The sequence below is a fragment of the Orcinus orca genome, chromosome 6, assembly GCF_937001465.1.
Source record: "Orcinus orca chromosome 6, mOrcOrc1.1, whole genome shotgun sequence".
Taxonomy (NCBI): domain Eukaryota; kingdom Metazoa; phylum Chordata; class Mammalia; order Artiodactyla; family Delphinidae; genus Orcinus; species Orcinus orca.
The window spans coordinates 12,915,227-12,927,996 of NC_064564.1; the positions used below are offsets into that span (position 1 = coordinate 12,915,227).

Genomic DNA, 12,770 nt, shown 5'->3' on the forward strand with positions numbered 1-12,770 from the left:
TAAAAGCTTTTGCACAGTAAAGGAAACCATAAACAAGACGAAAAGACAACCCTCAGAATACGAGAAAATATTTGCAAACGAATCAACGGACAAAGGATTAATCTCCAAAATATATAAGCAGCTCATGCAGCTCAATATTAAAGAAACAAACAACCCACTCAAAAAATGGGCAGAAGACCTAAACAGACATTTCTCCAAAGAAGATGTACGGATGGCCAAGAAGCACATGAAAAGCTGCTCAACATCACTAATTATTAGAGAAATGCAAATGAAAACTACAATGAGGTATCACCTCACAGCAGTCAAAATAGGTATCATCAGAAAATCTACAAACAACAAATGCTGGAGAGGGTGTGGAGAATAGGGAACCCTCTTGCACTGTTGGTGGGAATGTAAATTGATACAGCCACTACAGAGAACAGTATGGAGGTTCCTTAAAAAGCTAAAAATAGAATTACCATATGACCCAGCAATCCCACTACTGGGTATATACCCTGAGAAAACCGTAATTCAAAAAGACACATGCACCCCAATGTTCATTGCAGCACTATTTACAACAGCCAGGTCATGGAAGCAACCTAAATGCCCATCGACAGATGAATGGATAAAGAAGATGTGGTACATATACACAATGGAATATTACTGAGCCATAAAAAGGAATGAAATTGAGTCATTTGTTGAGACGTGGATGGATCTAGAGACTGTCATACAGAGTGAAGTAAGTCAGAGAAAAACAAATATCGTATATTAATGCATGTATGTGGAACCTAGAAAACTGGTATAGATGAGCCGGTTTGCAGGGCAGAAGTTGAGACACAGATGTAGAGAACAAACGTATGGACACCAAGGGGGGAAAACCGCGGGGGGTTGGGAATGGTGGTGTGCTGAATTGGGCGATTGGGATTGACATGTATACACTGATGTGTATAAAATTGATGACTAATAAGAACCTGCTGTATAAAAAAACAAAACAAAAAACTAATACTAAAGTTTGTTTGGGTTATTTGTATGGAAATATGTTAATATAAATGTTTCAGACATTACAAGAAATTTCTAAAAATCTTATATGTTCTGGTATAATGTTTTAAGTCATAATTCTAGTTATTACTTTAAAATGTACATCTCAGAAATAACTAAATTTCCTTGTCAATTGCATTATTATGAACTTTCATCAAATCTTTAACCGTGGTCATTTTTAAGTCTTTTGTCATTTACAGACATTTCTGGGTGTACTCTGATGCTTTTTCAAAAATGTTCCTTTAAAAGAATTTCATCTTCAAGGAATTCATGGAAAAGACTCTGACAAGTACAGGTTTCTGGTAACTGACTATACTTCTGAACTGAATGAATAAGCATTTTCAGAACTCTAATGGAAAACTGATGAATTCATAAAAGTGCTAACAAAAGATCAATATGAAAAAAATTAATTACATGGGACTGAGTGAACTGATGAGGATGATTATAATTTTTGTGACTTTGTGTTTGAATAAAAAAGAAAAAATGTTAATAAAAAAAGGTAAATGATCTGTAATGTGCTTGGAAGCATCAAAAAGTAGACGAATTAATGGATAGATCAGATGAATAAATGGAAAGAGACGTCATAAAAAAAAAGAACAATGCATGTATGAAAATGGGATCCCAACATCATCATTAATTAAATTGTTCCATCATATCTAAGAATGCATGCTACTGTCTATGTAAATTTTTTGTAGGCAATATCCTTTTATCAAAGCTGAGAACAATTGAATCTTCTTGATGACTTAAGGAAATAACAAAAGTAGGCATTTTCTTCTCGGGTTTGATAATTTAGCCAGTTTTCTCGCCAGTATGTGTAAATGTGTGGTCGACACATTAACAATTGCTGTCCTGATTATATTGTCCGATTATACTGTCTAATTAATGTTGAATCTAAAATTTTTACTTACAGAGCTTCATATAGTACTAAAACGTCTACCTCAAGCCCAAGTCACAGCTTCTGGCTTGTCACTTATGACATGTCTTTGTGGAAATATTACAATTAACCCCTCAGTGTGCTGGAAAAACTGGACAGATACATGTAAAAGAATGAAATTAGAACATTCTCTAACATCATATACAAAAATAAACTCAAAATGGATTAAAGAACTAAATATAAGACCAGATACTATAAAACTCTTGGAAGAAAACATAGGCAGAACACTCTGACGTAAATCACAGCAATATCTTTTTCAATCCACCTCCTACATTAATGAAGATAAAAACAAACTGACACAGCAGTGTAAAGCAACTATACTCCAATAAAAAAAAAAAAGAAAAACAAAAATAAACAAATGGGACCGAATAAACTTAAAAGTGGGACTTCCCTGGTGGCACAGTTGTTAGGGATCTGCCTGCCAATGCAGAGGACACGGGTTCAAGCCCTGGTCCGAGAAGATCCCACATGCCACGGAGCAACTAAGCCCATGCGCAACAACTACTGAACCTGCGCTCTAGAGCCTGTGAGCCACAACTACTGAAGCCCGCGTGCCTAGAGCCCATGCTCCACAACAAGAGAAGCTACCGCAATGAGAAGCCTGCACACTGCAATGAAGAGTAGCCCCCGCTTGCCGCAACTGGAGAAAGTCTATGTGCAGCAACGAAGACCCAATGCAGCCAGAAAAAAAAAACTTAAAAGCTTTTGCACAGCAAAGGAAACCATAAACAAAATGAAAAGAAAACCCACAGAATGGGAGAAAACATTTGCAAACGAAGCAACTGACAAGGGATTAATCTCCAAAATATACAAACAGATGATGCAGAAAACAAATAACCCAATCAAAAAATGGGCAGAAGATATAAACAGACATTTCTCCAAAGACATGCAGATGGCCAAAAAGCACATGAAAAGTTGCTCAACATCACTAATAGAGAAATGCAAATCAAAACTACTGAGGTATCCCATCACACCATTCAGAATGGCCATCATCAAAAAGTCTACAAACAATAAATGCTGGAGAGGGTGTGGAGAAAAGGGAACCTTCCTACACTATTGGTGGGAATGTAAACTGACATAGCCACTATGGAAAACAGTATGGAGGTTCCTCAAAAAACTAAAAATAGATCTACCATATGATCCAGCAATCCCACTCCTGGGCGTATATCTGGAGAAAACCATACTTCGAAAAGATACATGCACCTCAGTGTTCATTGCAGCACTGTTTACAATAGCCAAGACATGGAAGCAACCTAAAGGTCCATCGATAGATGAATGGATAAAGAAGATGTGGCACATATGCACAATGGAATACTATTTGGCCATGAAAAGGAACGAAATCGGGTCCTTTGTAGAGATGTGGATGGATCTAGAGACTGTCATACAGAGTGAAGGCAGAAAGAGAAAAACAAATATAGTATATTAACGCATATATGTGGATCCTAGAAAAATGGTACAGATGAACTGGTTTGCAGGGCAGAAATTGAGACACAGATGTAGAGAACAAACGTACGGACACCAAGGGGGGAAAGTGGCGGGGGTGGTGGTGGTGGTGGTGTGATGAGTTGGGAGATTGGGATTGACATGTATACACTGATGGGGATAAAATGAATGAAAAAAGAATGAAATAATGCCTTTTGCAGCAACATGGATGGACCTAGAGATGATCATACTAAGTGAAGTCAAACAGAGAAAGACAAATATCAAATCATATCACTTATATGTGGAATCTAAAAAAAATGATACAAATGAACTTATTTACAAAACAGAAACTGACGCACAGACTTAGAAAACAGACTTATGGGTTACCAAAGGGAAAGGAGGGGAAGGGATAAATTAGGAGGTTGGGATTAACCTATACACACTACTATATATAAAATAGATAATCAGCAAGGACCTACTGTAGAGCACAGGGAACTCTACTCAATACTCTGTAATCATCTATATGGGAAATGAATCTGAAAAAGAATAGATATATGTATATGTATAACTGAATCATTTTGCTGTACACCTGAAACTAATACAACACTGTAAATCAAATATACTTCAATTAATTTAAAAAAGGAATTAACCACTTAGGAGTATAAAATAATTTTATGACTCTAGAAAGTTTTATTTTGTAATTATTTTCATATTTCTTTTTTAAATTGTTCAGAAATGAATAACAAAATATGTTTCCCCCTCCAAAAGTTTAACTTTAATATGATATCAATATGTTTTTTCTGGCAGACAAATAGATTATTATTTTAAATAACTCAGTTGATAGGAAGATATCTTTGGAAGCTTTCCTTGTGTACATATACTAGCCCCTGGGAATTAAATACTGGTGTCAGGGCTAGGTTTAGAATTTGACCCAAAATAAGCATGCAAAATGCTTGCACAAAAAGAAAAATCCCTCTGATAAACTGAAAAACATAAAATCAGTAACTACCAGTGAAATTATCTGTTGTTCTTCTTGGTTATAAGTATTTCTCATTTTATTCAGAGATGTATGTTTTTGTTGATGAAATTGTTGGTGTGAAAACATTTAAAAATTAACCCCCCAAAAGGCAACTGGGGTCACATCTATCCTATTTTAAAACAGCAGCCTAGATTTTTTTTTTAATATAGAAGGATAATGTATCAAAATATTTCGTGTTCCATCTTGCACAAGAGTGGGGCAAGTTTTCACGCTTTCCTATAGAAAAAGTTGTTAGCATATATTAATGTGCTCCCAGAGTCTTCCTTCAGCTTTCTGAAGCAAATAAGGAGACCCTTCTGAAACAACCAAGGGATGGGCATTTTTCTCTCTGAAATAGATTTGCTCTCCCAGCTAAAAGTTTGTATGTTAACCATCCCTGATGTTACTTAAACCAAAAACAACAACAACAAACAAACAAAATAGCATAGAAAATACCAGAGCAGAACAACAGCCATTTAAAGATCCAGGAAATGATCCAGAGACATACACTCAGGGGTCTATCTGTGTTATTCCTTAATTATTTCTTACAAAAAGGTTGGAATCTCAGCACTGCCACTTGGGCTGTAATCAGTACAACTCAGGCAACTTACTCTGATTTTATTTTTCCTTATCTATAGAGGTAGGGTAATAATACATAACAATTGTTGTTTGGAAGCTTAAATGAAATTATATATGTAGGGCTTCCCTAGTGGCGCAGTGGTTGAGAGTCCGCCTGCCGATGCAGGGGACACGGTTTCGTGCCCCGGTCTGGGAAGATCCCACACGCCGCAGAGCGGCTGGGCCCGTGAGCCATGGCCGCTGAGCCTGCGCGTCCGGAGCCTGTGCTCCGCAACAGGAGAGGCCACAACAGTGAGAGGCCTGCATACCGCAAAAAAAAAAAAAAAAAAAATCTGGTTTTCAGAAAACCTCCTTTCAGTCTTTGTCCCATCTGCTTTCAAGTGGAGTAACTGATGCCTTATCGAGGAGACATCTATTCTCTGTGGAAGCTAATGAAGACATTAGAGTAGAGATGGACCAAGACAAGGACTTAGCCAGCTCTTCTAGGGCCTGTTGCAGCATCCTGTGTGAATGCAGATCGGGGTTCTAATTGAAATTCATGATTATGTAGGTTCATTTTTAAGCAAAGTGTTCTCTGTCTTTGAATTGGCTGCTAGGAAGTTCAGCACTGCCCTCCACCCCATCTTTGCAAGCGTATAACATTTTAAAACGACTTCCCCTGGTGGTGCAGTGGTTAAGAATCCACCTGCCAATGCAGGGGACACGGGTTTGAGCCCTGGTCCCGGAAGATCCCACATGCTGCGGAGCAACTAATCCTGTGTGCCACAACTACTGAGCCTGCGTGCCACAACTACTGAAGCCCACACGCCTAGAGCCTGTACTCTGCAACAAGAGAAGCCACCACAATGAGAAGCCCACGCACTGCAATGAAGAGAAGGCCCCACTTGCAGCAATTAGAGAAAGCCCGCATGCAGCAACGAAGACCCGACGCGGCCCTAAATAAATAGATAAATTTATTTTTTTAAAAAAAAAAACAGGTTTAAAATGAAAAGGGCATTCTAAGCTTCTGCAACAACTTATACCAATCCTTCTGCCCCTGTTCAAGTCTTCTGCCTCAAGTCTCGAGGATTAGCAACTTTCAACTGAGTGAATAAAATCACTTCATATATACTTCACATCACTACCATCCGGTTTTCTCAACTTGAGATCCAGATATAACTGCACATATCAAGTAGTTTGTAACAAGATAGCTGAGTCATTAGAAAGGATCATTTACTGTGTAACAAAATTACATGTTTCCTTTCATTGCTATTTCAAAAGTTCCTTGAAGGCCAAGTTTGGCCCTCTGAGGAGAAATAAGAAAACTTCTTTTCATTCTTTTTCAGTCTAAGAAAAGGAAAATTGGTAGATTCACATTTTAAGGATTTTTATAGAAAAAAATAGGTCCTTTAATACTTAAAAAATTTTTGTCATGGAAGACATGTATATGTACATGGTTCACATTCATTCAACAAACATTATCAATTAAATGCCAGACTCTACACACATACTTCACTGACACTGAATGGCGTTGACTATCTTCTATAGTTATTTGTAAAATGATGTAAACATAAGATACAGACAGGCATGAACAGTAACATGATACACAACCACAGGTCTGGATGGAAGCGAAGTCTTGTTGGTGTGAGTGGCCCACTCTATAACCTGGAGATGCACTTTACCTGTCGAGACACTGAGCTGCCAGACAGGCAGTTGTCAGAATCTCCTTGATGTGAGTCAGCCAGTTGGAGGCCTCCAATCTACTGAGCCATCGGTCCATGTTATGTGTTTGGTCATTACAAGCTTCCACGAGTTTGATTAAGCTCTCCTGAAGAATGTGATACCTTTCAAAAACAAGAAAAAGTTAAAAAGAAGAAAGAAAGAAAACAGAACATAGAACAATGAAGGAAGAAACCAAATCAAAAACTCAGCCTCCAATATATATCCAAGGGCAAAAGCAGCTCCAAATACTATAAAAATATTTACCTTGCTATATAATAACTTATAGGGTTAAAGACTGAAAAACTAATATTTAAACATGAGTGTGAAATGCTTAAAATGCCTGCGATGGTAAACTCTTCCTCAACTGAACAGATTAAACCCAGTTTGCATAACTGAATTATCTGACTGAGAAGAGGGCCACAGCACTGCTTTTTGTGACAGGTCACAAAACAGCATCACTAAAATCTGTGTCCCGTTCCCACAGAATCAACTCTGGACACCTGTACTGTCACAGCAGGGATGCCCAAGGCCAGCTCAGATCCCATTGTTTTATTAACTCTAACTCCTACCCACTCACCCACCCAGAAGCAATTATAAACCACTAATTGCAAGCATAAAGGAGATGATATAGGTAGAGGAAACAAGGTGTGAAAATAAGTGTGTATCAGGGAAATTAAATGTCTAAGTCTTTTTGACTTAGGAAAATATAATTATGTGTAGCATATCTTTTCAGTAAGTTTGGTGACTGCTGATCTACAAGTAGAGGAGCAGACCTCATGGTGATGAAATTTCAGAGCTAACAGAGAAAAAATGCTATCTGATCAAAACTCACTTCTGAGCATCCACCATAAGTTTTCTGCTTATCTTATAAAACACAAGGACAGGGCTTCCCTGGTGGCGCAGTGGTTGAGAGTCCGCCTGCCGATGCAGGGGACACGGCTTCGTGCCCCGGTCCAGGAAGATCCCACATGCCGCAGAGCGGCTGGGCCCGTGAGCCATGGCTGCTGAGCCTGTGCGTCCGGAGCCTGTGCTCCGCAGCGGAAGAGGCCACAACAGTGAGAGGACCGCGTATCGCAAAAAAAAACAAAAAACACAAGGACAGGATATCCAGCCAATTTTTGACTCAAGTTAATATGAAGGTTCATTTGAAAACTTGTGATTTTTGAACAGCTAAGGGCTCACCCACTCTAAGTATCTTCAAATAAGAGTCCAGTACTGTCTCCCAAATCTTTTACCTCTCAATGGACTTATGAATCCGCCTCCACTGGGGATAATGAGCTTCTTGTTCAAAGCCGCCTCCTTTGGCTCTAGCTTGCTGAGCTACGTTTAGAGGTCGGGTGTCAATGATGTAGCCACGCTTTCCTGCCCTGAGGGTAGCATTTATCAGCTTCTCATCTTCTTTGCACCGTCTCCCATTTGTGCCAGTGAGTGGCTGACCACTTCGCATAATAACCTACAAGGACAATAGAGTCTAAAATTTAACAGTAGCTGCTTTTTAAAGTTTCTGAAAGCAGAAATGAATTAGCTACATTAAGAGTATCTCAAAAAACAATTCTATAAAGAGTAATGTACCACAGTGTTCATTGCAGCTCTATTTACAATAGCCAGGACATGGAAGCAACCTAAGTGTCCACTGACAGATGAATGGATAAAGAAGATGTGGCACACATATACAATGCAATATTACTCAGCCATAAAAAGAAATGAAATTGAGTTATCTGTAGTGAGGTGGATGGACCTAGAGTCTGTCATACAGAGTGAAGTAAGTCAGAAAGAGAAAAACAAATACCGTATACTAACACATATATATGGAATCTAAAGAAAATGGTCATGATGAACCTAGGTGGCGGCTTCCCTGGTGGCGCAGTGGTTGAGAATCTGCCTGCTAATGCAGAGGACACGGGTTCAAGCCCTGGTCTGGGAAGATCCCACATGCTGCGGAGCAACTAGGCCCATGAGCCACAACTACTGAGCCTGCGCGTCTGGAGCCTGTGCTCTGCAACAAGAGAGGCTGCGATAGTGAGAGGCCCGTGCACCACGATGAAGAGTGGCCCTCGCTTGCCACAACTAGAGAAAGCCCTCACACAGAAACGAAGACCCAACACAGCCCAAAATAAATAAATAAATTTATAAATAAATAAATAAAGACCCCTGTTCTCTGTTTAAAAAAAAAGAACCTAGGGGCATGAAGGGAATAAAGACGCAGACCTACTAGAGAATGGACTTGAGGATGCAGGGAGGGGGAAGGGTAAGCTGGGACGAAGTGAGAGAGTGGCATGGACATATATACACTACTAAATGTAAAACCAATAGGTAGTGGGAAGCAGCCGCATAGCACAGGGAGATCAGCTCGGTGCTCTGTGACCACCTAGAGGGGTGGGATAAGGAGGGTGGGAGGGAGACGCAAGAGGGAGGGGATATAGGGATATAAGTTATACGTATAGCTGATTCACTTTGTTATACAGCAGAAACTAACACACCATTGTAAAGCAATTATACTCCAATAAAGATGTTTAAAAGAATAAAAAAATTGTGTGTCACTTTGGAGATGAATTTGATCCTAAAACAAAGAAATGTTTCTATGTATTGACAATAGTTAATCATTGTAAAACAAAAACAAGACTTGCACTTTTACATGATTTTTCTTCCTACTATCTCAAAATACTTTCACATAATAAATTATAGTTCCTCTTTAAGATCAAATATTACAATTCATTTAGTCAGTGAATTAATTATCCAGCAGATCTGGGCCTGTAATTTAGATAATGATAACAGCCTACACACCAGGAAACTTTGGCTTCAACTACATAAACTTAGGGTTGGCAGGTTTTATCAAGAATTATAAAGAGAAAAGGCACCGATGGTAAAATAAAAAAAAATTATGTACTATTATTCTTGTTTCGGGAATCACTTTCAGTATCTTGAAAACTACTTATTTATTCTTTATTCTCCAGTGGCCTTCTTCCAGTATTCCAGGACTTAACCACTTGACTCCAAAGACCAAAAACTACATACTTCGAAGTCTGCTTTTGAAACTTTTCTCAAGAAATCAATATCTGTTATACTGATCTATTCCCTGGCGAATGGTTTAGAATTATTTCAAGCTCGTCCCATAATACAGGGGTCCCCAACCCCCAGGCCGCAGACCGGTACCAGCCCACAGCCTGTTAGGAACCAGGCCTCAGAGTAGGAGGTGAGTGGTAGGTGGGCGAGCGAAGCTTCATCTGCTGCTACCCATCACCTGCATTACCGCCTGAGCCACCCCCCACCCTTTCAGTGGAAAAACTGTCTTCCATGAAGAGTCCCTGGTGCCAAAAAGGTTGGGGACCAGTGCCATAATACATACTGTTATCTTAACTACCCTGAAATTTAACATAAGGAAGGTCATCCAGAGGATGACAATGGCTAACTCTCAGACTGCACTTACCATGTAACTGGACGCAATAATATATTTTATGAGTTGTTAAAATGCTTTATGGTGAACCCTACTGAAGAGAAATACTGCTGAGCAGGCAAGATAGGTGACCTGATTTCTAGAAATCCCTTTATCCTAAATATCTACACTTGACTTACTACCAAGGGAAAAAGGAAAATGGAAGATAGCTATAACTTACCCACTCATTTACTATTGGATTCAAAATGAGAAGCAGAGTTTACTGACAAAGAGAAAATAAGAAGAGAGAAATAAACTTTGAAAATATTTAGGAAACGAACACACAGTGAGCACTTGCCTATTCAATTCCTGACTCCTGTGTTTACTTAAGTTGTGACTAATGACATGTGTCACTCTTTTCCCTTCTGAAAATAAAAACGTCTGTTCAATTTACCTTTCACAGGAAAATCTGGTGAGAATAATTAAAATAAAGTATCATACCATTATTCCGGTCAGAGAAATTTATTTTTCTACCTAAGAGTGTTCATTTTAAGTATAAACTAAACATTAGCTCCCTTTGTACTGAGTCCTAAAGATACACTTCTTTGGGCTTTTCTAAGGTTAAGCAGCATCATGGAAAGAATTCAAAGTCATGTCCTGATCACAGAAAACACTCTACTCCTGATTCCCTAAAGCTTAAATAACAGAAGTCCCAGCGGGAGAGACTAATCACTTCAATGAACAGGTACACAGAAAAGGGGAACATTTCTAAGAACCTCAAATCAAGTCTTCCAGTCGATTAAGCAGTAGTATTTATTGTTCACTTACCATTCCATTTTTTTTATGATAATAGCTAAGTACTGGGAAGCGTCCTCCATGTCGAAACGTAGCTACCTTCCGAAGAGCTTCATCATCGATGGCTTTGGGTACTATGACAATTGGTGGGTAAGAGGGGCAAACAGCAAATTCCTTATTGACATAGCTTAACCTCCATTCACTGGTCTGAAAAACACAAAATACTTCAAAGCTAAGCAAGTATCTCAATGTCACAAAATAATCTGAAAACTTTTAAAGCTTAGAGATCAATTTTCATACAGTGAAGAAGCCATCTCACAGGAATTTAATAGAAGGATACCTAGCCCATACTTAAATACTTCCACAGAAAAGGAGCTCCACGCTTCAGAGCCAGCTTCCTACAGTGCTAGGTATCCCTAGTTCCTAGAAAGTTCTTCCTCCTATTGAGCAAAACTTATTGCTCTGTAACTTCCTCTATTGTTGTTTACTGTGATTTCAGTACAAGTTCCCCATTTCACATGACATCTTATGGAATATATGAAAGAGTTGTTTCTCCCTTAGTCTTCTATTCTCCAAGTTAAATATATTAAGTATATTTATGAATATCAGGGCCAACATCATCTCATTCCTTCTTGTCTTGGTACCATTTACTTTGTTAATGGTACTCTTAAAGTACAGCAACAGGAAGACTAAAACTCCAGATGATGCTTAACCAGAACAGAACACTGCTAATACTTACATCAAACCCCTCGCTCATTTCAGTTATTTAAAAAAGGAGAAAAATGAGGAAAGACTGTTAACATCTCTCTTAAAGCAATAACAACTTAATACTAAGAAAGATTATACTTAGAAGTCAATGAAATAATTTCAAACTCAGTATGCTAAGAACCAAAAGTATACAACATAAAACTATCAAATGACAACTTATTTCTAATATCAAAAATGAAAATCACTTAAAGACTGTAAAAAGCTTTGCACTGCAAAAAACAAACAAAATTATGTGTATGTAAATTTCAATATGTTCCTATAAATCAGAGTTGCCCTAACATGCTGGCCATGGCTTGTAGTATCAGGAGGATAAACCAAAGCATGTTTGATAAATGTATTTTTAAAAAAAAATCCTTTTACAAGATACAATATTTTTTAATTAAATTTTTTCACTGTTCAGTTATTCACATTACTAATTTAAAAGACAGTTTCTAAAAAATTATTTTTTAAAAAGGAAGTTACCTGTTTCCTGCTCACACATCATCTAATTCCCTTTCCCCAGAAGCAACCATTTTCAACTCTTTCAGCTGTTTTTTGTTTTTTTTTTAATTTTTGGCTATTTTTCACAATTAGGTATTACTTACTGATTTCCTACTCCAGAGAATGCTATGATTCTTCATTGACCTGCAATGCCACTTCTGTCAAATATTAACTTTCCACACGTTGGCCTCTCTATTCTGTCCCACTTGTCTAGCTGCAGCAAGTCCATCCATGGCTTTTAGAATAAACTTTGTATTTAGTAGGCTAAGTCTCCTAGAATCCTCTTCCCTCCTTCTTGCTCTTCAAGAGAACCTTGGTTCCCCTTGATCCTTTGCTCTTTCATGTAACTTTTATCAAATTCCACTTAAAAACCCACTGGTGTTTTAATAAGATGGCACTGACTTTATAGATTGATTTGGAGACATCTTTATAATATTTAATATCCTTGTCTATGAGCATAGTGTCCCTCCACTTTTCAAAGCTTTCTTAATTTTTCAATAAAGTTTTAAAATTCTCTCAATAAACATCTTTCATATCTTTTCTTAGATATACTCCTAGGAACATTATATTTTTACGGCATTTTAGTTGTATGTCTTCAAAATTATGTTTGGTGTAGAGAAATGCCTACAATTTCAAGATTCTTTCAGTTTCCTATGTAGAGAAGCATATAATCAACAACTAAG

The 12,770-nt window shown here is 38.0% G+C and overlaps 1 protein-coding gene across 1 annotated transcript in view; it reads right to left on the reverse strand.

Annotated features, from left to right (window-relative positions):
• MTMR9 (myotubularin related protein 9) overlaps positions 1 to 12,770 on the reverse strand; it is a 94,067-nt gene that overhangs the window by 45,244 nt on the left and 36,053 nt on the right. Inside the window, exons 4-6 of the mRNA XM_004270720.3 lie at positions 10,873 to 11,046; positions 7,907 to 8,124; positions 6,632 to 6,793 (exon numbers count right to left, since the gene is read on the reverse strand). Coding sequence (XP_004270768.2) covers positions 6,632 to 6,793; positions 7,907 to 8,124; positions 10,873 to 11,046 — 554 coding nt within the window. The remainder of the gene's footprint in view (positions 1 to 6,631; positions 6,794 to 7,906; positions 8,125 to 10,872; positions 11,047 to 12,770) is intronic.